The sequence below is a fragment of the Fringilla coelebs genome (assembly GCF_963513975.1).
Source record: "Fringilla coelebs genome assembly, chromosome: 5".
NCBI classification, from domain to species: domain Eukaryota; kingdom Metazoa; phylum Chordata; class Aves; order Passeriformes; family Fringillidae; genus Fringilla; species Fringilla coelebs.
The window spans coordinates 6,448,386-6,475,041 of record NC_140033.1 but is presented as its reverse complement, the minus strand read 5'-3'; the positions used below and the strand labels follow the sequence as shown (position 1 = coordinate 6,475,041).

Sequence of the window (26,656 nt, the reverse complement as noted above, 5' to 3'; positions counted from 1 at the left end):
GCAGGTTCCAATGCTTCAAACAATGCTTCAATTCAGGGCAGACTGTTCTGACTCCAGGAGCTTTCATTTGTGATGTTTCATCAATGTGTGGATTCTTAATCTGCATAATCTTTAACTCATAAGTTTTCACTCAAAAGGGAAGCAAAATAAAGACATTGGGTAATAATTTAACAATTTAGCTCAGATTTAACATCCAAGAACAGATTGTAACCAAGCACCATTCCAATCTGACAGCAAAAGCAAGGCAAAGAAACACAAACAGCTTTATACACACACACACACACAGTATCACATAACTGGTTTGAAATAGGAACCAGTTTCCAGGGGTTATGAGCTTCTTCAAATGTCCTTTTGTTTCAATGGGCATCTGCACACTGTTAATAAAGTACTGATGCCATACAAACACCTATATCCAGAAGTCAGCTGGTGATTCACCTAAAACTGTCCTCCCCCACCTCCCAAACAACAGCAATTGGTAACAAGAGCTTCTGTTTCCCCAGATTTAGCCAAGCTTCCCTTTATACAAAAAACATGAAGTATCAAATGAATACAGAATTTTAAGAGCTGAAAGAATAATTGCTTCCATAAGAAACTCAGAGATGTGACACAAATGAAACAAGACTAAGTCTGTATATAAAATTATAGGTTGATGTTAATTATGTAGATTAAAGTCACAGATGATGTCTAGTATGTAATCATGTTAAAAAACAGGTTTTAAGAAAGCTTTACTATGAAAATGAAATGAAATTTGGTGAATTTAAATGAATTTCGTTTCACTTTAGCAACTGTGAAAATATTACTTTACTTTAAATGCATTCAGAATTTCAAATTCCCACTATGCAAAATTTTCAAACTTTAAGTAGTTTACTACAGCTATAGCTGTTCTCTGAAATGAAATATTAGGCCTTGTAACAAAGAAAAAAAACCCTTCTCCATTTTTAATTTTTTTTTTTTTTACATAAAGGATGAGAAGTGCTCCCAAAACAAAATCAATTTACAATTTTAAAAGCTTACTACAGATACAAATGTACATTCCTTTTTCTTTGTGACTACATATTAAGCAAGACAATGCCTAACTGCAGAGAATGCTCCATGTTGTTACTGCACAAGCATTGGGTGTTGCCATATTTACACTGGGGAGTCCCAAGGCGTAGCTCAGTGGCATCAATCCTCACATTATGAGAAATGGAAAGCGCTTGTTCAGCTGCACTCAGGCTGTTGCTTCTTTGCACCTGGAATCCAGTGAGAACTCACCCTGACCTTTCATGTTTTCCCTGAAAAAGCTTCCCTACACTTTTCTATAAACCAACAGGCACTGGGGATGAACAGCTCTTCAGGTCTTTCATTGACTATAAAAAGCAGGTTTTCTTTAAATCAATAGTTTAATAGTGATGCTAAATACAGCTTTTGCCACGTTTCTTGCTTGTAATTCAATGTAATGCTTCTGGGTACCTCAGTCATCCTCTTGCTGATTTCTTTTCTGTCAACAGAACAGGAGAGTTCAGAATGTTAGGACACAGTTATCTGAAGTAACAGCACTAATAAATCATGTCAAGTGTTCCAGATACAATGGATTAGACAGTGACTGCATTTCTAAGTCATTTTTTGGAACAGTAAGAGATCATTTTTCCAGCAAATGGAACAGAGCAATATCAACCCTCTCTCTCATCCCAAACTATAGGATTTTATTTCCAGTAAAGAGTAAGATTTGCCTAGTCCATTAACTCATGGAATATACAAGAACCAAAAACCACCCTGGTGGTACCAAGAGTCAGTGATGCAGGTGAAGGTAACCTACCCTCCCTTCCCTAACTTACTCATGTCTTCATGTCACTGTGCATTAAAAGACCAAAGAAAACCGACTGAAAAAGGAACAACTCATCATGGTTTTTCCTAATATATTTGTCTTGTAACTTTTAAAGAAAAAAGTTTAAAACATTAGAAGTTAAAAGCATTAGCTCCAGGCATTCAAAAAACACATTTCCATTCACACTACATTCATATTTATGCTTCAGTAAGAAAGGAAACAGCTCAGTCCTTCAGTAAGATTTGTCAAACTACATTCATTGCTTTCCATAAAAAATAAAATTAATTAAGTGAAGTGAGAGCAGTAAAGAGCTTGCACTTCATCACTTCAGAAACAATCAACCCAACATTGTGTGATGGTTTCATACATTGCTTTTTCTGTAATTTTGCACACTTTGTTAGCAACAAAAGCAGAGATCCAAGGACTTTAGTGTTTCCATATGACAAAGGTAGAAGGTCAGGGATTTTTTCTTCTGCTACTTCTTACCAGTTTTAGAAAGTCAATCAATTTGTGAACATCCTCTCCTGTGGAAAGGTCCACAAAGTCCTTGGGCAGTCGGTAGCTCAGGTAGGGACTGGGCTGGACGGTGACTTTGCTGTTGGTACAACGGAACACTGGATAATCCTTTGGAAAAGGAGATAAGAACAGTCAACATGAATATGAAATGTTTCTGGGACTCCTCCTGAGACTGACTCACACTGCCAATGAGTTTATTTGGCACTCACTCAACTAAACTTGCGCTTTCTAAAAATTGTAGCTTTCTTATAAAACCTCTGCCCACTTAGGAGCAATTTGAAATGTCAAACATGTTAAACAGTCAAATAATGGCTTTCATTACCTCACTTTAAAGTTTCTACAGTGTATCAGTTATTAATGCATTTAATAAATTCATGCTTGTGACAGTGCTGTAATAATGGAGCTATAAGGAACTTTGGGCAATAGTATCTAGATACATATCTGGATAGAGAAAAATCTTTTTGATAGAATCCCTAAACTTGTCTTCACAGTTTCCTTGTTTAAACACATTTGTAATTATAACCTTACTGAAATTATAATTTAAGCTTTTCAACCAATTTACTTACTGAAAGAAAAAATACCTCTATAAAAGGGCCAAAAAGATCTCTAAATGCTGAATTGCAGCAACAGGTTTTGGAGAGTGATATAACTTTCATTTCAACACATTGACATGCCATGGAATTGCCAGCTGTACTGAAATAAACAGCTTCATTTTAAGAAAAATCAGCAACTTTGCACCAGATTATGTGACTGGATGTCAGATGAAACATGAAGACAAGTTATTCAACTTTTCATCCAGGACTGAACTACAGAACACTGTGCAAATCATCTGGCAACGAGAAAAAGAAATCCCAAAATGAAAATTCACATGTCCCACAGACAGCTCTGAATTGGGAGCGTGTTCTAACAAAGGAGACAGATTTTAACAGGAGGGTTCATGGAATGGGTTTTCATACAGCAACAGCCCCAGGGTGAGACAGAGGTAATGGCCTGAAGGACAAACTGGAGTGGGGTGTCCCTGTCAATGCGTTGTGGAAAGGGCCACAGGACTAAAACTCCCAGATGTTAAAATTAGCTCAATGAAGTTTGTCATTTCAGTGACCTGTAATGCAGTAAAACAGCTAGGAAGTAAAGAAAAGCCCACACTGGCCAGCCACCTCTCCTCAGAAAATAACCAAGTGTTTCCCAAGATCCATCAACACACCTCTTCCTATCTCCTACCCAGCTGCCCAAGGACTTGTTAGGATGTGAGGACTCTGTCTCAAGATGCAGTGAGAAAAAAAAGCTGGAATACAAAAAATAAAGACCATTCCTCCCTCCCTGTATTAATGGGAAGTTTCTTGTTTTTACAGAGGAAATGCTGCTTGGAAGAGGGATGGAAAAGCCTTGTTCTGCAAGTCCTGGGAGCTCAACCAGAGGACAAGGCTTTGCTAAGGGTATTCCAGATGATGAAGAGACAGAAGTTAAGCTTCTGCTTGTCTTCCCCCAAGCATAAAACTGGAGATGTGGGAAACTACATGACAGATATACAGAACCAAGTAGAAATTTAAGTGACTATATAGAAAAGTAATAGATTTTAAGAAAAACTGGAAGGAATGCATCAAAACTGTGAAAAAGCAAGTTTCAGGGCATCTTCTTTGCAATGGGGTCAAAGCTGCAGTACAGACTAATACAGACTTGTACTGTTTGAACTAAAAACTCCCTTCCAGGCATCTAAAACTAGCAAGTGATACTTGTTGAGATTAACTATAAGGTAGATTCTACTTACAAAGAGTTTACATTTCACAGGAGCTTCATTTACTTCAATGGGATTTGCATCACAACTTGATTGCAACAGCAAAAGAAAGCAAAAATAAGGCCATAAATCTTGTTGGATGCTATTCAGCCTCCCTCACCTGTTCTGTTGCTTCCCCTTCACTCTGGTCTCCTTTCAAGTTTTTTCCAGAGGTGAGTTCTTCCCATGTAAAGAGCAGGGAGTCTGTTACTTCACCAAATGGGTTAAAATCTATTAACCAAATCTTACCCTGCAAAGGAACCACAGATGAATTAAAACAAAGCAAAAAAAGAGAGAAAAAAAATCAAAATACACATATACTCAGATTATTGTAGTACGCTTGGTCTTTAGATAAAAAGATGTCAAAATTGAAATTACCTGGGTTTAAATATTTAAAATATTCTAAGATCCTTACCTCATGGAGTTTTATATCACAGCAAGCTATCATGTATTAATTTACTTTGATTTTTTTTAAACGGAAGATCAGACAGAGCTCAAATAAACTGAATTTAGTTCTATGCCAGAATGTTTTCAGATAAGCCCACCGAAGTTCTGGCTAATCCCCATGATCCACCAAGATCCCCAGAGAGAATGAACAAGGAATAGGGGAGAGCACTAATCAAAAAACACAAAAAAAGCCCAAAGCCAAAACACAACCAAACCCAAAACAAACAAAAAAACTCCAAACTGCTCACACAGGGATTTTGCTTTCCATGAAAAACCACCTCAGCAACACTGCACCAACCAGCAGTCTACAAAAATTGCTGTTCTTGGTCTTAGAAGGGACCCTAAAACCAGAGAGCAGGGTCTGCAAAATGCTGGTGGAGGTCTCATGAAACCTCAAAGATGCTGTACAGACAGATAAATAAAGAATAACTTAAAGGCATTTTTAATATAGCCATTACTAGTAGTCCACACTAGTTTCTATCTCAATTTCAATACATGTGTGGTCCAAACAGTTGTGGCAGGGTGCACAACAACACAACTGCTTTACAACTGAAAAGTGAAAGCAGAGACTAACAAGATGTATTAGAAGTAACAGACATGTGGGGGAGGAAGAAGTGTGTGTTCCTCAAGGCACTTCAAGAGAGAACCCCCAGCACTGGGCCATTTTCTCTTGCCCAAGGAAGTATCAACTATTCTAATAAAACAAAACATTGTAATAAATTATAAGAAAATATGACTACAGCTGCTAGTGAAAATTTGTAAAACCAGTATTACATCTGGAAGAAATCAGTTCTATCAAATAGGGAAGGGAAAAGTTACAGTAACATAGGCAGGGCTGAAGAGTTTTATTGTGTTTATTATAAAGATCAACTGGAATTGGAAAACAAACCTCAAGACTGTGTAGCTACTTAACATTCATTTTGCCTTCTCCTTTTTCCTTCATTTCTGAAGGATCTTCTTGCTTTAAAAGATCTTGCCTATCTTGATTCAAGCAGCAAATACATTCAATTATTTACACTACAGCCATCTGGTTTGTAACACACAAAGATGCTTTCCAAGCGTCGGCAGAGAGTAACATGGAGACTGCCTCTCCCACCCACGGCCCCTGAGCCGTCCCACAGGCACTGACACACTGTGGGACTGCGAGTGATGGAAACCTGTGAGCAGAACTGTGCTGGTGCCTCTGTTACCATCCCCAGCGAGCTCCTGCTGCAGGTGTGGGGAGTCCCAGCAGAGATGAAACCAGTGGTTATGACTTGCACGCTGGAGCTGGGCCAGCAGCCCAGCAGGGAGCGTGTGGTTGCACACAGGCTTTCACAGGTGTCTGTCTCAGGGCAGGTCCAAGGGAAACAGCTCTCACAGAGCACATTTTAAGAAGCCAAAGCACAGAAACAACAGTGCTGAAACCAGACAGCTACAAAAGAAACTACAAATTGGGGGGGGACAGACCTGAGTGGTTTCTTATTTGTTCTGGAAGAGTGAGCAAGCTCAGATCTGCATGGCTGAGTTGCAACACCTCTGCACTAATATTGGCACCACCAGAGCAGAGAGCCAATGGGGCAAGCTCTGCCGTCATTTCCCATCCCCAGTCCTCCTCAAAAGGCTGTCACAAATTCTCATGATAAGCAATCTTTTACTTTTGCTAATGGGGGTGTCTTGTCAGTTCCAAGGCAGCACGAGGAGGAATCTGTGGGTTTAGATTCATTCTATCACTCTAGAAAAACAAGCTAGTGAACCAATTTAATCACAGACAGGAGCAATGGCTGGCAAAGTTCATTCAGCAGTTCGGAGAATCTTTCCTTGAATCAGAAATCTTTATACCTAGTAGTTCCCTATGAAATGCTTTCACAGAAATTCCTCTTCACCCCAAATACATCCAGCTCAGCTTTTTCTCAGGAACATCAAGATTGTTTCTCTAGAGAATAAATGTACCCTGGAAAAAACTGAAAATTGATTTTGAGACTACTGAAAGCAACATGTTTTTTTGTGAGCACCCAGCAGTGTTCCTCCACCCCTGCAGACAGCAGTGCAACAGTTGTTTCCTTGAGATGGTCTTAAATCTGCACTGAGCTTTGCTAGCTGCAAATTGATGACAAGCGGCAAAAACTCAATATCTCTTTTCAGGGCTCATTAAAAGGAGTGTATATAACCCTGGGTCAGTAACCAAACTGCTTTTTCTTAAGATTCAATTCTCTCTCTCAAGCCTTACATGCAATGTCATGATTTAAATACAGTTTCAGATAACTTGCACTGTGTATCTAAAAGCAATACTAAGGCTATTTGTCTGCTGTCTTTTGCCTGCTATTAGTAATCTTTGCCATACAAGAGCAGAGAAATGCACAAGCCACGAGAAAAAAAGTTGTGCATAAGTGGAGGGGGAAAAAAAATTCCTCTACTTGTACTACAGGGTGTTTTCTTCTCATCCTAAAAGAAGGAATCAATAGAGCTACCACAGCCTGTCAGCTTCATGCCTTTTTTTGCTAAGGCATTAAGCAGCAGGGCACTTAAAGGAAGTGCCCACGACAAAGCCTGTTGGTTAAAGGAAGTTACAGACACATAAAATGCAAACTTAACTGTTACATCTCCCTGACTCCAGCTGCACCTTCTTGCACAGTGACAACTCTCACAAGGCACAGACACAAGACTGGGCTGCTCCTTAACAAGAGCTGGGAGCCAGCAGTGCTCTGGAGCCACTCCTTGCATTGCTCTGTCTTACCACAGTGACTTGTCTTGAACTTGGTTTGTTGTTCACACCTGGGGGACAGCAAAGAGCAACAGCACAGCCAACTCTCAGGCTTTTGTGAACTCCCCCCTCCAATTCAGTGAGCAGGACCTGTGGAGCCAACTCCAGACAGTCTCTAAAGCAACTGAGTGAGCACGGGGAGAGACTGCTGTCATTTACAACGGTAACAACAACTTGCTTCTCCAAGCTGGATATTTAGAGTTGAAAGGATTTAAAACAAGCAGACAGTGAACATTTCTTTCCTTCTGTAGGTGAGGTTGCTGTGCAACCAGCCTGATGAGGAGCACGGGCTCTGGAAATTAATCATGCTCACAATATTCTTTTGCTGCCTGTAACTCACACGCCAAGGGAGCGATGAATAACACAGTTGCAAACCACAATAGTACGTGTGAAAGGAGAAGCATCTGACACACAAAGGGCTAGCTGGCAGTTTACAAGACCTGAGGGTAGAAGGCACAGAGAGAAATCTACAAACAGATATATTTTATCTTGACAGATGAAGAAACACTGCTCATTTGAGATACCACGGGCTGAAACCTTTTACTTAAATAATTTCTCTTCATGCCTCAGCTATGAGGCAGAGCACCCAACGGCAGAATCTGGTTCAATGCTCAAGTGTTGCTCCTCATTTTCCCTGACAGCATCCTCATGTCTGTCAATCTGAGCCTGGGCAGGTAATTTCAATTACAGCAGAGCTGCTCTAGCCCACAGTCTCGTTTTAGGTACCTACATTAAAAGCTGAGCTGAGAAATGGTACAGTCGTTGTTTTCCACGTGAGACACGTTCCTGTTTTGTAAACTATGGCATGATTTACTGTTACAAAATTGCAAAAAAGTTCAGCAACATTCAAAATGAGAATCAGGACTTACTTCCAATACACTCAACTGTAATAAAGACTTTCTCCAATCAAGCCTTTCAAGCACAATTCATCTGACCAAAATTTCTCCCCACTCACAATAGGAGAAGTCAAGGTTACTAACTCTAATACTGGCACCTTCATAGAATTATTTAGGTTGTAAAAGTCCTTTAAGATCATCAAGTCCAACCCTTAGCCCAGCACCTCTGTGTTCATCCCTAAACCACACCCCTAAGCACTACACCTGCCTATGTTTTTCAAATAGTTGAGGTGGGATGCTTCTCCCCATCTCCATCACTGCCTGGATGTTGAGGGTTCTGATCTGCCCAACTCTCAGAACCACAGCTGGAGCAGCTTGAAAAGAAAAAACTGGGTTCCATCTGTCACAAATATTCATACCCCCTTTTGAGAATCATCCCTTCCTATCCTGAACTTGCAGATATGAACCATTTTCCAATCTCACAAAGACAATCTGAAGAAATATTAAGGATAATTTTGATGATTTCAAATGCTGTAGTGAAAAAACAAACACAGGGGAAAAGAAATAAAGCCCAAGGAAATATCTGTCTTAAAAGAAAATGCCCCAAACCCATTTGTGTGTTTGAAAGCTATTTGGACCATGCCCTTAATGAGAGTCACAGAATATCCTGAGTTGGAAGGGATCCACAAGGCCACTGGCCCTGCACAGGACAGCCCCACAAATCCCACCATGTGCCTAGGAACACCACTCATAACCACATGCTTTCAATTTTCAGTCAGCCCTGAAGTGGTCAAGCAGTAGGACTTGATGACCATTGCAGGTCCCTTCCAACTGAAACAGTCTATTCTATTCTAAATTACTGCAGCAGGGACTCTCATGTCATAACAAAAACAAAGTTGCCTCTTGTAGATTCACAAAACTGAGAAAATTGCAGTCAAAGCCTAAGTTCTGTGCTTTAGAACAGATAACTTCTCTAGAAGATATTAACTACATAATTACATCACTGGCACAGACATATTTACACCCCTAATCATATTATCCTCCTACTGTAGACAGCATTTATCATAAAAAAAGACCTGTGGAACAGAACAACATCAAGTAGATTTTGTTTGGTGCTTTTTTGTTTGGTTGGGGTTTTTACATCAGTGGTATTTTTTTGTTTGTTTGTTTGTTTGGTTTTTTCCAGGACCACTTCTAGGAAGACAAAGCTATTACTTGCTTGATCTTTGTAACATTTTAAGTTTTCACAGAAGAAACAATTATATACAACCTATTGTTCACTTACCCTGCTGTCTCTGTACACATCAAAAACAACTGAAAAGGAGAAAAAAATGTTAATTGTAAAAGATATATAATTTTACAGAAGATGTCTAAATGTGAATAGATACTTGAGTACACAGCACAATCTGCAAAGTCAATATGTCTAATGAACTGCAAGCCAGAATTGGGTATACTTCTAAGAGGGAGCTGAAATATTTCAAGAACTATTGTTAATGCACTGGGAAATCAGCTGCTGGGTTTTTCCATTTAATGCTGGTTTCTTCTGTTGATTTTTCTTCCATGAAGAATATTTGATAAACTCTTAGCCCAGAGAACTTATCTTTGACATTATTGCTGTTTTGTTTACAGCAGAACAGAGACGTTTCAGGGAAAGATCAAGACTTCATTGTGTTGGACATTGCACAAACATTTAATAAGAGAAGGTTCCTGCTCCACAGACATTAGGATTTCAGCACCAGCAAGACAAACAGGTTGTAGGAACAAAGGGGTCGGTGGCAGTGAAATGGTCATGTTTGATGTCACCCAGAGCAGACACAGCACACCTAATTAATATCAACAAATCCTTCAAACAGCCCCCTTGCCACTCAGTGACTGACTCAAAGCTGCCTTGCCTGGCTCTACTGTTGATCCTCCCCTGGCTTAATTAAACATGGCTCTGTATATGCAGCTTCCCATCAGCTCCTGGTCTGTATGGTTAAACAAACCTTTGAGCTGTCTTTCTGTTGAACTAGGCAAATCAACAGGGAAGCACTCAGGCATGGCTACATGCAAAAGTTATACCAGTTTAGCAGGAAGAAAGGAAAAAGAAAAGCTTTAGAAAAGCCTCAGACAAGTGCTATATTGTTACTTCCGTCACTAATAAGGGAATATTTCAGCTAAGAGATTTCCCAATACATGTGGATAAACTAAACTCAGGATATGACTGCAGAACACTTGAGTCTCAGGAAGCTGCCTGTCAGGAACAGGGATGTTGACTGATCACATCCATGCATGTAAAGCTTAATCTGACATTTCATGTGAAGTTGGCTGGGCTAAGGGCAAACCACAACTCCACAAAGCCAAAGCCAGTCACGTAGCTGGTTTTTACCATGCAGCCTAAAAATCCTCACAGCTTTTGCACAAGCTGGGCTGTGTCAATGCCAAAGGCACTCCAGGATTAAGTGCTCTGTCTTTCCAGGAAGACAAGCCCTCAGTGGCTAAGCCAGTCGTCAATGCAAAGGGGGGGTACAGGAACCTCAGGATTTCTTCTCCAGCTGTTCAACTGAACTTAGTGCCTGCACCACATCCTCTCCTTAGTCACAGCCAAAAGATTTCCCTTGCATCTGAGGGTTTCTGTAGTGAGGCCTGTCAGCCTAAAGCAAGCCCATGGCAATCACTGAGGCTAATGGAATTTATTGGGATTCACACAGCTGGAATTCAGACTGATTGCACTCTGGTGACTGGTACAGGACAGTCACAAACACTGAACAAGAAGAAAATCTGAATTATTCCCACTCTCAGAGCAGGAGTGTTCTGTGCCAGTGAGACTGTAGTTAAACTTCACCAGAACCTGTTCTAAACAGAGGGAAAGCCAAAGCCCAGCTCTGCACTATCGACACCTCCAGAGCACTGCTCTTACTGGGCTCTTATCAAAGGTATTTAGAAGGTTCTAACATAATTTAGAAGTATTTATAAAGCATTCACCCATCTGTTATCCTACTGCTCTGACTCTGCAATGCTTCAGCTGCTCTGACTCAACTCTTCCATCTGGAGATGCTACCAGACCAACTGGAAAAAGCAGAGCAAACAGCATCAAAATCCCCAATGAAACAAGAAGTCAGGAAAAAAGCTGTAATACCTTTCCTTTTAAAAGCAAACAAACAAGCAAACCCAGATTTTTATTGTTAACAACACATATGCTACCAGGCAGTGGATCAAGGGAGATGGTGGGGGATAAATGCAATGTGATTAAAAAAAAACCACCCACAAAAACACAGAAAACATTATCTGCATGGCATTGCTCTGCAGATGGTCCAGCATTTAGTGCCTAAGAATAAAAGGTTAACAAACCTTCATCCCAGAAGGTTGCCCTGAAACCTCCTTTTCCCTGAAGGCAACTCAGATGGCACTCTTTACATAAGATGACATTTCAGACCTTTCAGTTCACCAGCCAGCCATTTCAGAGCCTAAATCTAGGCATCAATTTCCAAAAATAGTGCCCTGAATTCTTATCTTATCTATCAGTTGATTACATACCAGCTAAAATTACATTGAAACACAGAGGAAAATTAAAAGGCAGCAATCAGAATGCCAGATCTATATTACTGATCTTGCTTCAAAATGTAATGGACTTATTAAATTAATGTACTATTTTACTGGTCTTCTCTAAGCAGCAGTCCATGAGTCCATTTTGGCACCTAACCTGGTGTGCAGGTTGATATTCTAGAAGAAATAATTAAAACTTCTTGAAAAGAAACTTTAAAATCCTTTATTCAAGGAATACATCAATAATTTAGCAGCAAACATCTGACAACACCTTTATAAACAAGTATTCTTCTCACTACTGAATGCCCTTTGTCAAGGATCTTTTTTAAGATCTTTTTCCCCGCTTTTCTGACATAAAAAATATTTTCAAGTATAAGGGGGAAAGCCTTAAAAAAAATTATTTGCATTCTGAAGGGATCTTTCACTCATTTCTTGTGTTTTCTTGGAGAGCTCCAGCCTATTCCTTCAGTGTTTTTTTGTTGCTATTATAATTCCAAACCTTTGTAACTACATGCTGTAGCCACAAGAGCTTTCAGACTCTCCCAAGCTAAAGAGAAGCAAGCCCTGTGAAAGCAAGAGCAATGAAGAGAGAGATGCATACCCACATGAAGATACTTACAGTCTTCATCCAAGAATTTGTATTGTATGTGTTTCTTGAAAAACTCCTGTATGGACCTACAGATCTCCTCGTGCTGCTTGGAGATATGATCGTAGTACTGGGTGTAGTCCCTCTGTGAGATACCTGTCAATAATTTCAGGTAATTATAAAGAGGTCTAGGCATGCAAAAAACCCAACCAGAAAAAAAAAGCAGTTATCAGACACAGGAGATTGGATTTTCCCAAGTTTCTACCATTATTAGTGACATACTATTTGGCTTTATTCGGCTATACTTTAAGTACTTCCATTAGGAATCTCTTCCTTGAACAGCTCTGTCCAGAATTTTGTAAACTTCATTTTATATGTACACACTTTGACTATTTTAAAGTGAATTTCAGAAGGAAACTTTGCCTCTGGTTAAGTTTCCAGCTCTCTCTTTTCCTTTCATGTTTATTCCCTTTGGTTACTCTGGTCAAAAAACTTGTTCTGCACACCACAATTTGGAACCATGAAATGCCAGGGGTGGAGGCTAAGCTTGCACATTAGCAAAGATGATCCTTGGATACCACAGATTCTCATTTAACTGATTTTTTTAAGTGTGGAATAACATGTGCCTGTTTGATAAGGCATCCCTAAATCCCCAAATCAGTGGGATGGCATGCAGGCCAGTACCTTAGTGCTCCCATTTGCTCCCTCAAGGGTTTTCCTGCCTATGTAGACAAACCACCCTTCCTACAAGTTCCTTATTTCATTCATTTGTCTACAAGTTTAAATGACATCAACATGATTATAACTCTTGACTGACAAGAGTTCTCATACAGGATATGTGTCAACATAAAACATTGCAATACCCTGCTTGACAAATGTCAAATCCCAAGACCTGTCCCATCACTGCAGAATGAGTAATTCAGGCTATTTACATACAAAAAAAGACAGAATTCCCCAAGGAAGATGTATCAATGACCTCAGTTTGTTTTTTTAACCATATACAAAACATAGAGTTTTACAAAACTTTACACAAAATAAGACTTTGGCTACTGCTGAAGATGTGCTCTTTTTTAAAAAGTTCATATAAAAAGTTTGTGATGCCAGTGGAACTTTTAATTTTTAATACCACTGCAAAGTTTAACTTGAGTCTAAAAAACAAAACCCAAAAGATTATGACATCTAAGAGGATGCAGATGTGTAACTGGAAAATCATTCACTACAGTGCAAGTATCATTCCTTAGTTTGACTGACAGGCTTATTAATTTTAAGAGTATGGGAACATATTGTGAAAAATCTTGGAACTATCTTAAGAAATGCAGCTGGAGTGCTAGCTAAAAAAAATCCCATACTGGCAGATACACTAGGTTTCAAAACCTGGCCATGAAATGTACAGAGTGCTTAATTAGCCAGTGTACAAATGCTTTGTATCTCTGGCAGTTATGGTGTTCCAGCATCACAAGACAGGACAGGATTCAGCTCTCCTCCCTCCAAAAATCTCTGTCAGGAGCCATTAAGCAATACAGACTTAATGGGAAATCTCTGCTATTAGGAAGATAAACTCTGTTACAGAGAGCTGTAATACACTTGCAACTGGCATAAATGGAGAGAAAATGAGAAGATGAGCATAGGAACACCAGACAGAACAGCCAAATAAAAGGGCTTAGGAGAATGGTGTGTGTTGACAGCACCTGGATTAGCACAGCTGAAATACCTGTGTGCAGCTCCACAGGAAACCCAAATCAGGAAATTAATAACAGGGAGTGTGCTCCTAAAGGTTTACAGAGGTGGGACTGGATGGAGCAACAAACTGCTGACAGCTCCCAACAGGTACAAAAAGGCACAGCCAAAACTCACCATGCTAAGACAGAGGAACAGTGAGAACTACAAAGCCAATGTCCCTGGCCTTCCATTTCATCACAAGGAACACTGGACAGACCACTTGTGGATATGGAGCTTGGTGCTTGTGTATATGTATGTAGGCATGAGAGAGGCAAAGTGGGCAAACCTAGTTTTATCTTAAAGCAAAAAAAAAAATCACCTTCCTTCCTGTACTTGCTCCATCACTGCTATAACACTTCCTTGTTAGAAGAGTTTAGGCAGAATGATTCAACCTTGTTCAGAACAAATGTGCACTAATCCTGTGCTATTTGAGTTTCTGTTCATCTCTAAAGGTTTCATGGTAGACCACACCAAAATCAAACTTCAGAGTAGCAATTAGCCTGAAATTAAACCCCTCAATTCAAGCACCTGTATGTGCACTGAGTATCTAATTTCCTGCTACAGTCAGCAGAGAATAGTCAATACAACCAGAGGAGTAAAATTGAGCTAAATTTACCCTAAATTACCCTAAATTTACCCTACTCAGCTGCCTACAACACATGCTCTAGCACTATCTGCCTGTTCTCCAGCTGCCAGGGGTCTCCCCATGCACCCACCAGCTCTGTGCATGCTGTGGATGGATGCCCTGGCTCTTCAGTGCTACTTGAAATGTTTGACATTCAGGATTCTGCACTTGAGGAGCAGAACAATAGGCTCTAACAAAGCTACACTGAATTTAATATGGACTCAAGACACCTCTTACACCTGTGGAGATGTTCTGACCTCCCCAACTTTCTATCTATAATATCCACATGGGGTCATGTATTTACAGCACAACACACAACTGCCTCTGTATTCATTCTGCAAGTTGGAGTCGATGCAATTTGCTCCTGAATAGAAAAGACTCTGCCTTTGGGTGATGTTTCTGAATTAACAATAAAATTAAGAATATTCCCACTGTAATGGCAAGCATGCCGTGCTGTCAGGCTTTCAAATACAGTGGAAAGTGAGATGTGGTAAACCACATTTTAAATTACAGAAAGAATAAACCATTGATTTCAGAAATGAGGTGTGAAAAGAAAGAGCTTTCTTCAGCCTTAGCTCTCATTCATGGAGTCAAAGAAACTCCTCAAAATTTCATCCAATAATTTAGTTTTTAAGAAATTCCTTACCTAAAAGCTTGTTTTCCTTGACAAAGCATCTGAATTCTGCACCAGGGATTAGTTCACACCATTTGCGAAGAACAAGCTGTGCAGGAAAAACAAACGATAAAGCATTGCTTCAGAAAAGTAACAGCATCCTTTTGTCAACAGGTCTGCCTTTTAGAGCTACAGTTTTGCTGTAATGATAAGATGACCACTGACACTAGAAAACAAAACAATCTTAAATTTGCAGTTCACATAATCATTATTGAAAATATTTTAAAGCAATTAGATTTGATATTAATTTCAAGAGAATCACAGAATGCTTTCAGTTGGATGGGATCTCTAAAGACCACATAGTATAAACTAGCTTAAAGCAGAAAGGTTCAGATTGGGCATGAGAAACCATGAGGACTGGTGAGCATTGGAAGAGCTCCCTCACAGAGGCTGGGCAGCCTCTACCCACTGAGGTCTTCAAGACAGATTTTATAAAATGCCCAGCAAGACAATATGATCTCATTCCTTACCCAGCTTTCAGCAGGAGGATGGATGAGACACCTCCTTTATTCCCTACCCACCTTAATTATCTTGTGCTCTTCCACTTTGTACAGAATTTATAACTATGAACTCATTTATGAAACAACTTCCAAGTTACATTAATGATAAAGCATGGAAAATAAAAACCCTGCTGGTACAACACAACAAATCTGTCATGGAATTGGCAGAAAGTTGCTCCCTAGTCAAAGGAGCTGATGAGCAGAATTAAATTTATCCAAATCAACCTCTATTCTGGTACACACCCAAGCAGAATTCTGTGACGCCTTTGAAGGCGCAAACCAGTTAAAATAAGGACACAGGACAGAAATAGAAAGCAAACTATTATAGTCAATAGGACAGACTGCCTGGGAATTAAAGCATCTTTCTGGCACTTTCTCAAGTTTCTGTATTTCCTAAGCTGAAATATTCTGAAGGATTGATGCTTTTGAAGGCCCCAGTTACTGCTACTGGATGCTGGAAACTCCCAAACCTTTAAACTACGGCAGAAAGCTTCAGTAACCAGAGATAACATTCCTAACTATGGTGTTAACATTAAACTCTTTGTTCCAACTTTTAGATGTCCTGTATCTTTAAAGCACACTTGATAGTGCTTTAAAATAAAACAAGGTTCATTCACTTTTGAAAAGCCCTTTAAGCCCACTTCATGATGACAAATGTTATATTTACATAAAAACTATTATTAGAGAGATGACTAGATGTTACCATAAGAGCAGTAGCTCCACATTAACAGTTTAAAGCATCTCTAGCTGAACATTTTGATCTGGTAACAAACATAGGAAAGAAGATGTGACAGACCAGTTCAGGATGTTCCCAGCCACTGCAGCAAACCTCACCCTTGGTAACCTCAGTGTGATGTTCACAAGCAGCTCACCATCAAGAATACATTTATTTGAGCTACTGAACTTGTCCTTCCTGTCACCACCTGACAGACATGAGAGGACATTGCAAGGAAGCTTCTCAAGTCTGCACTTCAGCCCACCTGATCTGCAATTAAATGAACTTCTTTTGACCTGCAGTGGTGAACCAGACTTCCCTTCATATCAAAAGCAACATGAATAAAACAAGCATAACACATTTATTGGACAGAAACCCAGTCACAAATGTCACCCAGCCTGTGAGCAACTCTTTTAAATTACTTAGAAATCATGCAAGGAGTCCTACCTCATAGTTCAAGGAAGGATCAGGGGAATCATCAGTACAGTGAATGAATCTGGAAAAGTAAGGCACAGGCCTCAAAATCTGCTTTACATGTAAGATTTTAGCCGTAGTGTGAAAAATAACCCCAAACTGTGAAACATAAGAACTACTTTTAAATTATTCCCAATATGTACAAAGCAAGTAAACACAATACGTAAACAACAACTCTCCTTTTGACAATTATTATGGGGAAAAACCAGAATCATCACCTCTTTTATTCTAGTGCAATTTGGAAGCACTTAAATCTGGACAGGGACGTGTCCAAAACATCAGTGTTTATTCACTGTTGATTTATTTCTGTTTGAATCAACAGTGCTGCTCTTTTCCCCTTGTATTGTTATGTTGGCATAACTGAATTCTCAAAAAACCCAATAAACTTGAGCAATCTAATCCAGTTTCACTGCAGCATGTTTTGCCAAGTACTTTTAATGTTTAACTTCCCAAACCACACAACAGAGACACATCATCATGCCTTACAGCAGTTCATTTCCATGAATAAAGGATGCAAAACAGTGCTGCTGCTCAGCACTCCTGATTCCATAGCATGGTATTTTCTACATTAAGAGCCTTAAGAAATACTCTTACAATTCCCTTGAGAGTGGGAATAAACAAAACTATTTCCACAACTCCAAGCAGATGTCAAGGTTTTGTCCCTTTTGAGGAGCTGACTCTGTCTGTCTCCTTTCAGGAACTAGCAAGAATGGAGGCAGTTATAAGCCAAGTCAGCTTCCATGTACCTTTTTGCCATTTTACAGTAAACTTTGCAATAGATTCTGTAACATTCAAAAGGTATTCCCAGAAGAACATGTGTTTTTCTTCCATTTCTACTCCCTGACCTTATTGGCAACAAACTACTTGGAAGCACAGAACTGTGTTAAGGGTCACTGCTGAGCAATAGTCCTAAATACAATATTTATAGGATCTCCTTTTGGCAGTGAACTTCATTCAGCAACCCAAAAGTCTCACATAAACATTGCATTTGTAGGACATGGCTTCCCAGCCTTTGGTTTGAAGTGAAGAGCTATTGTAAGAGTTCATTCTGTATGCTGCCAGCAGAAATAAATTTCACACATTTTAGTTTAGACTTTAATATCCACAACACACAGAAAAGTAGGGCAATACAGGCAGGCTTTCCAAAAGCACAGTGATCAAACACATCATATATATATATCTGTAAGGCTGTGCAAACAGATAACATCCTTCAGCTACAGTTTAGATTCCCCACAATTTAAGATCTGTCAAGGCAACAGAAACAAACCCATGAGAGCTCACAGTTTTGCTAGAGTCAGAATTCCTCCCTTAGTAGTGTATATACCTATCATGCTGAAGAAAATATCCCCCCATACACACAAAGCCAATAATAAACTTATCTACAAAGGCAGCTGAAGTCCCGCATGTGGAGTTTAACAGTGCCTGCACATGAGGACCTGTATTACCTCTCACAGCCTCCATATGAGATTGGGGTACCTGCAATCCACTTCACTCCAATTACAGTCTTTTCCAGCAGCCAAAAAAACCCAGCCTTATAATCAAAATTATTCCCTAACTCAAGCCTCAAATATTTTGGGTAAGAGCTATGTGGGAAAGGATGGTTCCTCTTCCCTAGTAAGTCAGAAAATTAAATCCTTGGGTGCCATCCCAAGCCCTACAGACTGCAGGTATCACTGCCAAATCAAGCAAACAGGCAAAAATACTGCAAGACATGGTAAGGACTTTTTTTTTTTTTTTTGAGCCTCAATGACACAGGACTAAGTACAAATGACGAACAAATGGGTGAACACAGCACAAGACAAAATAAACTCATGTTTTTGTAATCTAATTTTCTTTCTTAATATTATCATGAGTTTTCATTGACAAAAGGCCACCTTTGTTCAGGGAGTAAATACTAGGCAATTTGAGGTTGCAATTTCGTAGTTTTTACCAGCTCATTGTAGCATTTATTGCTGAGACCCATCTGAACTTGTGTATTACAGATGGGCTTTTGATCTCTAGAGGCACAATGCTAAGTGGAGTGTCTTCAACCCACATCCTATTCAGGTTTGGACATACTTGAAAGAACAATCAGGAAAGATGTCAGGAACCCCAAACTGAGACATGCCTGGGCTGTATTTTCTGAAGCCTCTGAAAATTGTCATTTTGAATGCTATGGGTGAAAGGATCAAGCTCTTCTGTTGTGTTGTAGTCAACAGCTTTTTTACAGAGTTACACTTAAAAGTCAAGACCAGAAGGATCAAGATCTCTTTATATTTGCAGCTCTGTGTCAAACTCCAAATGTAAATACTTGACCACAGGACATGCTACAAAAAGTCATTATGCAGGTCAGTTTTCAACACTAAGAAAAGCAATTTAATAAGGTTGGTACCTACCCTGCTAAGAAAGTCATGAACTCATCTGTGAATCACTGAGAGAATTAGGAACTGTTACGAATATGATGAGAATTGTAAAATTTATTCTGTACCTGATACTTCCCTGTTATTATCTCATGGTTTATTTTAAAATCTTATTTAAAAAAAGAACAAGGAAAAGTTTTTAACAGCCTTAGAACTGTATCATTATTCCTTTAATATTAAACCTTGCTGGAACTCTGAGGCCTAAAAGAAATAGAAAATTCATACACCACTGAAAAGAAAATCTTGCACCACACTGTAAATTGCTAGGAAAAATGGGCAAGAGTAAAACCTCAAGATAAAAAAAATCGCCATCAAAGGCCTCATTTTCCACATCCTCTCATGTGCAACTGCCTACCTTGAAACAGTTTATATTAAAGCCTAAACTACCAGCTCCTGCAAAAAGATACTGGAGTGCTAAGGCACATTTTTTAATGGTCCAACACTGCCTCCTATGTTCTGTTAGAAGAACACAGGCTGTTATTCCTCCATATCTCAAAAAACTTTGAAATTTCCCTACAATTTGGAATATTAAAAGCATTAAGTCTGGCATCAGAAAGGTTGTCAGAATGCAGAGGCATTATCACATCATTAGAAGTACTGCTAATATTTCTACCAGTCTCAAGGTGAGCAGTCAATCATGTTTTGTTAAAACATAGTCCACCCATTCCAACAATAAGGAAGAAAACTGTATTTTACACCAATACAGCCACCAGGGCTACACAGAGCTTTCTGCTCAAAAGAGGAGTTTTAATCACTTAACAGAAATCCCAGTTAGAAAGGGATTTTTTTTATCACATATACTCAACACTAAACTTCTGAAAGCCTACATTAATTCCTGAAAAATTAAGATCACACCACCCACAAGATTTTTTGTGAACTCAGCTAAGAAAAATATAATGCTGACTTTGAAGCAGAAACAACATCAACTGCATTAATGAGTACATCGCTCTGAAGTCTTTGATAATTTATTTAAAATAAACATGCTGGAAAAGGTAATTTATTAGTCTGAACTCTTCAACCAAGGTGTCAGCATCATGAGAGAATCCAAACTTTTAAAACAGTCACAGCAATTTAATCATGCTTGGTATATTTGCACTGAGTCCATATTTTTTAATCATTTGTATTGAAGCATTAATTGATTGAAGTTTTCTCGGAACTTGAGACAGTTGAGAATTACAACAAGGGCATTCCCTGAGCTGATCAATGTTTAGAGGCAGACAGGAAATGGGAGAGGAAGAAAAAGGCAAAGAAAGTGGTTTGCCTTAAGCCCCACATCACTGGCTTAAATTTCTAGGTTAAACCCCAGATCTACAAATTGCCATTGCAACACATTTACCATATTATGACCCATGAAGTGGATATTTAAGTTTATACAATTGCACAGGAAACAAAACAACAACACCAAAAAAAGGGTATTCAGCATTTCAGCTGTTACTTAGGTAGGGCAAGAAACCTTTAGACCATACCAAGCATTATTGACAAAGAAGAAATATAGTGCATTTCTCCTCTCTCCAAGCAGTCCTTCCAAGGGATTTGGATGCATTATGTATGTAATTTTCATTTGTTCAGCACTTCAGGTCCTTCTGCCAGCTACATTTTTAATTTCTGCTTGCTAAGGACTAGTGAACTGGCAGCTAATCAATAGTATAATTAAGGACGACCACTGATTTAGCAATAATCATTGCACTGTTTGGGGACATTCTGTACAAATAATTTTGTAATTTAGAAATACCAAGCAGAGACTGGACAATAATATATGCTTTAATCGAGTATGACATACTCATAAATTACAAGATATACACAGAGACCAAGGTGATTTCCCACAGTCATGTCATAAGCTTTACTTTTTTACCACCTTAGTTGTGCTATCTGGTGGTCTTAACACATTGGGAAAAAAGCATAAATGGAATGGAGCAGTGGAGTTTGAGGTGCTGCCTTTCTGCCAGAGGTTATTCTCCCACAGCAGGATCAGGAGAAGAGAAATGTGTCTGCTATGGGCTGCTCAGTCACCACTGCTCTTGTGTGAGCTTCAGATGAAATCACTGATGCTTCAAGTCAACAGCCATGCTGAGAAACCTCACACCACAGCCAGAATGTCCTCACTGCCCCTCCCACCAAGCCAGCGCTGACTGCAGGGGTGAAGTGAAGAGCTGAGGCACTGACTGGAACTGATACAAGATTAATCCAGAGAGAAAATAAACTGATTTCAGTATCAGTGAAGGTGGTTGAGCCAATTCATTGTACCACACAAAGAGTTGCCACATCTAAATCAAGTGGCACTTGCTGAACACTTGCTTGTTGCCAAGACTCACTAGAAAACAGTGAATCAAACAGGAATTCTGCAAAGAGCTCTGGGTACTTTTTGCTGGATCTCTTTATGCATGAAGACAGTAAATATAAACTCCATACTATTAAACATTCACAAAGGGATGATGCAAAGTGTGCAGTCCTTTTCAGACCTACGAGAATCAGTCCTGAAAACCATTGCAACAAAAATTTTACTGCTCAACTCTGTGAACAAGCCATCCTCCAGACACCCCATCTCTCATTAGGGGAAACCATGAAAAGCAGCTCCTTGAGAAGGCACCAAAGGCTTCTGAGAATTCACTAGCCTCTGACATGTAAACTATAGATTTCTCATCTTCCCCATTCCTTTCATTCTCTGTGACCCCAAAATCATGAATTCTCATTCTTCACAATTGTTTCCCAAGCCCAACATACTTTTCAAATTCTTTTATCTCTCCAATATCTTCTCCCCTCCTCCTCAGTCTCTTCCCCAGCACCTGCTCTCATTGCAGGTTAGGCATGATATAAATATATAATCAGAACTGGACTTACAGCCTTGCTGCCAAGAGCCCCTTTTTTTTTTCTCATATACCAAAAGCTGAGGAAAGACAGTCTCATTAGAGTTGCAGGAATAAAAAAGAAGGCAGCTGCACAGCATTAATCTAACAGGTTTCACACTTTAAAAAGAAAATTTTTATCAAGACATAAGCCACTTGACATGAAACTTACACATGTTAACCCCCTATAAGGCACCTAGGACAATGGCTCTGCATTTGACTGGGTCTCCTGAAAGATCCTGTACTGTAAATAAGCATTGAATAATTACTGGAAAATAATCTGTCAGATGCCAAGGACGGATTGCCCCTTTTCTTTGAAATTCTGCTTGTCTAGGAAAAAACCAAAAAAGTAACCATAGTAACAGAAATATCAACTCCAGTAATCTCATTTTCTTTCAGAAAAATGCTGTATTTTAGAAATGAGTGACATAAATCAATGAGATGCAGGTACTACAGGAGGAAACTGTTCCTATACAATTAAATACTCCCTTCATGTGAGCAGATAAAAATCAACCCCAAGCACATCATATTTTTAATTTCATCTCTAATTGCTATCCTTAGTCACCTGTAATGTATTTGTTTCAAGAGCTACAAGAACTTGGGTTCAGAACAAGCTCTAGAAATATGTGAAATATGTTAGCAGAAGTCTCAAGCATTTCCAGGCAGCCACACAAACCTCAACAGCTTTAAAATAAGAGGACATGGTAAAGTCACACTGTATTACCATAAGAACTGGCACCAATAAGGAGGATAGCAACAAGTAAACACCAAGAGGGGTGGGAAGGCAAAAAGTCTCAAGAATACAACATGACTTGCTCTGGAAAGGTAGACAAAAAAATATGTTCTTAGTCCATACTGTCAAGGCACACTGGTTGTATGTGCTACTTTAATGTCTTTCTGGTTTGCTTTTGGCTTTTCCTGGCTGTGTATAACTAAGACTGTCTGCTGGAAATGGACTTACGGCTGAGTGAGGTCACGAGTGATGAAGTCTGAACTCTTGAAGAGGAGGAAGATGTCACTGAGAGCTTTACATTTCAGAGAGCTGTTCATTGCTATCCAGTAGGCATCCTAAAGAAACACAGACATTACCTGAAACACACTTATATTAGCAGGAGGGACTGCAAACTTCAAGTCTATCTAAATATTATGCAAGGTTTGAAATACATGCAGAAAAGTATTTCTTTTTATTTTGAGGAAAACTTAATTAGTGGTTAAAAGAGACAAGATAGACAAGTGCTTGATTTTCTTATGAATACTCTGATGAAAGCAGTGCAAATTCATTTGCAAAATTAGGTTTTTGCCTTACTGCTTCCAGGAATTTTCTTGGAATGCTTGATTGAACACAATGTCTCTTGAGAACACAAAACAACAATATTTGGATGCACTCATCCTTACAGTATAGTTAAGAGTACTTAAAATTAACTAGAAGAAAATTTATTGCCTTTTTTTTGAAACTGTGGTGCTTTTCATCTTTATACCAGGTAAAGTTTTCAACTAGGATCCTGAACAAGAGCCTGCCCATCACACAACCATCTGTGACCAGGATATAGGTTTTAGATAGGGAAGTCACTGCTGCCATGCATCAGTCTCCCTAAAAATCACTATCTAATGACAGACAAAATATGAGTACCTAAAATTAACTAGGGGAAAATTTACTGCCTTTTTTTTTTTGAAACTGTGGTGCTTTTAATCTTTATACCAGGTAAAGGTTGCAACTAGTATCCTGAACTAGTTTTAGATAGGAAAGTCAGTGCTGCCATGCATCAGCCTCCCTAAAAATGCACCATCACCACCTAGTGATAGACAAGGTATCAGTGAAGTGGTGGACTCCACTTAAAGAATCCACCACTTCACTGATACCTTGTGTATCACTTCTTTCTTCATCAGAACCACTAGTCTCCTCTTCTTTCCAAAGCATTGAGAGAAAACAAACACAAAACATTTTGTATGACAACGTCTGTTACAAGTTTTGGGAGCCAGCATTCTTACCCTTGGAGCACTCCAGTTGAGTTTAGGAAAAACACTGCCACCCAAGGAACTTATTGCTTCTTGAACTTTAGCTGTGAACTCAGGAAATTCTGGTGCCTAAACAAAGGACAACAGCAAAAATATAAATTTCAATACATTTAATTGAAGTGTAGCCATCTTCTAAATACTATCAAAAATACATATTGCATTAGAAATAAGTCCAAAATCAGTATGAACCTCAGAAACACAGTGCACAATAAAATCACTTAAAGAAATCACTTTATCAAATCTGTAATTTTTTCAATCAGAGAAAACTGAAAATGCTCCCAGTTCTCACTCTCATTGCTAGCAAGTATCATGAACTTCAGGAGAAAATCCAAAACATCGTAAGAGCCACCATGAAATCTGCAACAGCTGGCAAAAACACAAGTCAAATAACCAAACCTTAAATCCTTACCTGTTGGTTTATAACCTATGGTAGATTATTGTATACAAATAAGACCCAGTAATATTTAAACTCCTAAAGAGTGATTTTAGAATTAAACATATCTTTATCAATTCACAGGCAATTTGAGTGACAGCTGCTCATTTAGGCTCTAGTTTTATAAAATGTTAGTAATACTTTAACTAATCAGCTCTTCAATTAGGTCTTAAAGTAGGTGCTTAACAATATATTGATTCAAAGTAGAGGACACACTGCAAAGGTTGGACTAGAAAACCTTGACTTGTAAAGAACATGGAAAAGGTAAGACTGAGGTAAAAAAAAACCCCAACTCTTTAGGTTGCTCCAAACTCTACTCTGAATGTGGTGCAACAGTAAAAAAAAACCAAAACAGGTTGCTGACCTTTAAAATAATATGAAAGGATTTGAAGCATATGTCAAAGATTTTTCATGTTACAGGATTTATAGCAAGAAGTATATAGGAACACTATTTCTACTCATTTTGAAACTCAATTAAAAAGTAACTCCTAGGCTAAAGCTAATTGATGCCTCTTAAACAACAAAACCCTCACAGCCATACAAGTGAATAAGAAAACTCATACATGCTGGCATCTCTTCACTACAGCTTCCCCAAATGCAAACATTTAAAAAAACCTTCTCACATTTTAGTGCAGCGACCTAGACTGAGCTTCAAGCATTCTGAACCTTTCCTTCATACATTACCTAGTCTCCATGGGAAACTACACTCAGAAAACAGAAAAAACCCCACTTATCTAATTTTATTTTTAGACTTTCAGTTGATTCTAGAAACTGCTCCTGCAAGAAGTAAAACTCTTCATCCACTGCATTCTGATCCAAGCTTCTCTTGTTTTGACAGGAATCAGGAGTCCTACTATATATGTAATACCAGCACATACTAAGCCTCCTCAGGAAAATGTTACCAATGTGTTATTTGATTAACACAAGAGGATAAATACACACACGAGTGGAAAGTTCTGCAACTGCATAAACAAGCTGGACTCCATCATTTCCTGAATTTTGAATGTCTGGCTTTGTAACCATTATTCTAGAAACAGAACTTTGTGCCCCTCTACTCCCCTCATGAGGAAGCTGCAGACTTACCTAGATATACTAGAGTCATTTGCCCTGTGCTCTTCTGACAGGTAAATACCTCTTAATTATGTATTTTCTTATTGTGTTCTACGTTATAACAGAACCTGACTCAAAACTCTGGTTTTACTTATGTAGCATCATCACCATGGGCTTTGCAAACCATATGATGGATCCTAAAATCCTTGTTTTAAATAATTTACAATTTAAGAAATCTACGTTATCAAAGGTTAAATATTTGAACTGAAGATTAACCACTGTGCACAAATGTATTAGTTTTCAACTCAAGGCTATAAATTCTGTGCTAGCAGAAGCATCACTCAAAGCAGGGCTGTGATTATAGGGCACCTAATCCAACATGAGCAACTCCTGATGAACATCAGGGAGCTAAAGGATTTAAGTCACAGCATTGATGGCAGACAAGTGCCATGAGTACTTTAACTCTGACAGTGACAGGGCAACAGCAAATTTCAAAAAAAGATGTACAAAAAACATCAAGAAAGACTGGCTTGCATCCATTATGATCTTGATTCCACGTGCAAGGAAACCATAAAGACAGGAAAAGAAAAAAAAACATGATAGAGAGATGTACTTAGAAAAAATAATGGCATAACAAGAGAAAAGCTGTGAACATTGAGCTGCAGGGGTTTGGTTTCTTCTGCATCCAGTCTGATTAAATAATTTGGAGATACTCAAAGTGGTGAAAATGAAAGACAGCTATATTTAGAGCTGTACTGCAGTTCATTTCCTAGGGTCTAACAAGTGTATGATTGTCAGGGATGAAGATAAGTGTTTTATTTTAGTTAAATAAAATTAAGCCAGCAAAAACTTTTTGAAGTTACATCTATACTGCCATCCATCTAAAATGGTCTGAAAAATGTTAAATACAGCAAGAGCTATATCTAACCAGCAACAAGTTTGTATCACGTGGCTGCAGAAAGGAAACTGCTGACA

At 38.9% G+C, this 26,656-nt stretch overlaps 1 protein-coding gene across 1 annotated transcript in view; it reads right to left on the bottom strand.

The window, feature by feature from the left end:
* Nucleotides 1–286: 286 nt before the first annotated feature.
* Nucleotides 287–26,656, bottom strand: part of CDC123 (cell division cycle 123) — a 31,278-nt gene continuing 4,908 nt past the window's right edge. The window contains exons 5-13 of the mRNA XM_084205492.1: nt 24,172–24,267; nt 23,144–23,250; nt 16,914–16,962; nt 15,225–15,300; nt 12,268–12,390; nt 9,409–9,437; nt 4,219–4,347; nt 2,294–2,431; nt 287–1,480 (exon numbers count right to left, since the gene is read on the bottom strand). Of these exons, the coding sequence (XP_084061618.1) occupies nt 1,454–1,480; nt 2,294–2,431; nt 4,219–4,347; nt 9,409–9,437; nt 12,268–12,390; nt 15,225–15,300; nt 16,914–16,962; nt 23,144–23,250; nt 24,172–24,267 (774 nt within the window). The 3' untranslated portion in view covers nt 287–1,453. The remainder of the gene's footprint in view (nt 1,481–2,293; nt 2,432–4,218; nt 4,348–9,408; nt 9,438–12,267; nt 12,391–15,224; nt 15,301–16,913; nt 16,963–23,143; nt 23,251–24,171; nt 24,268–26,656) is intronic.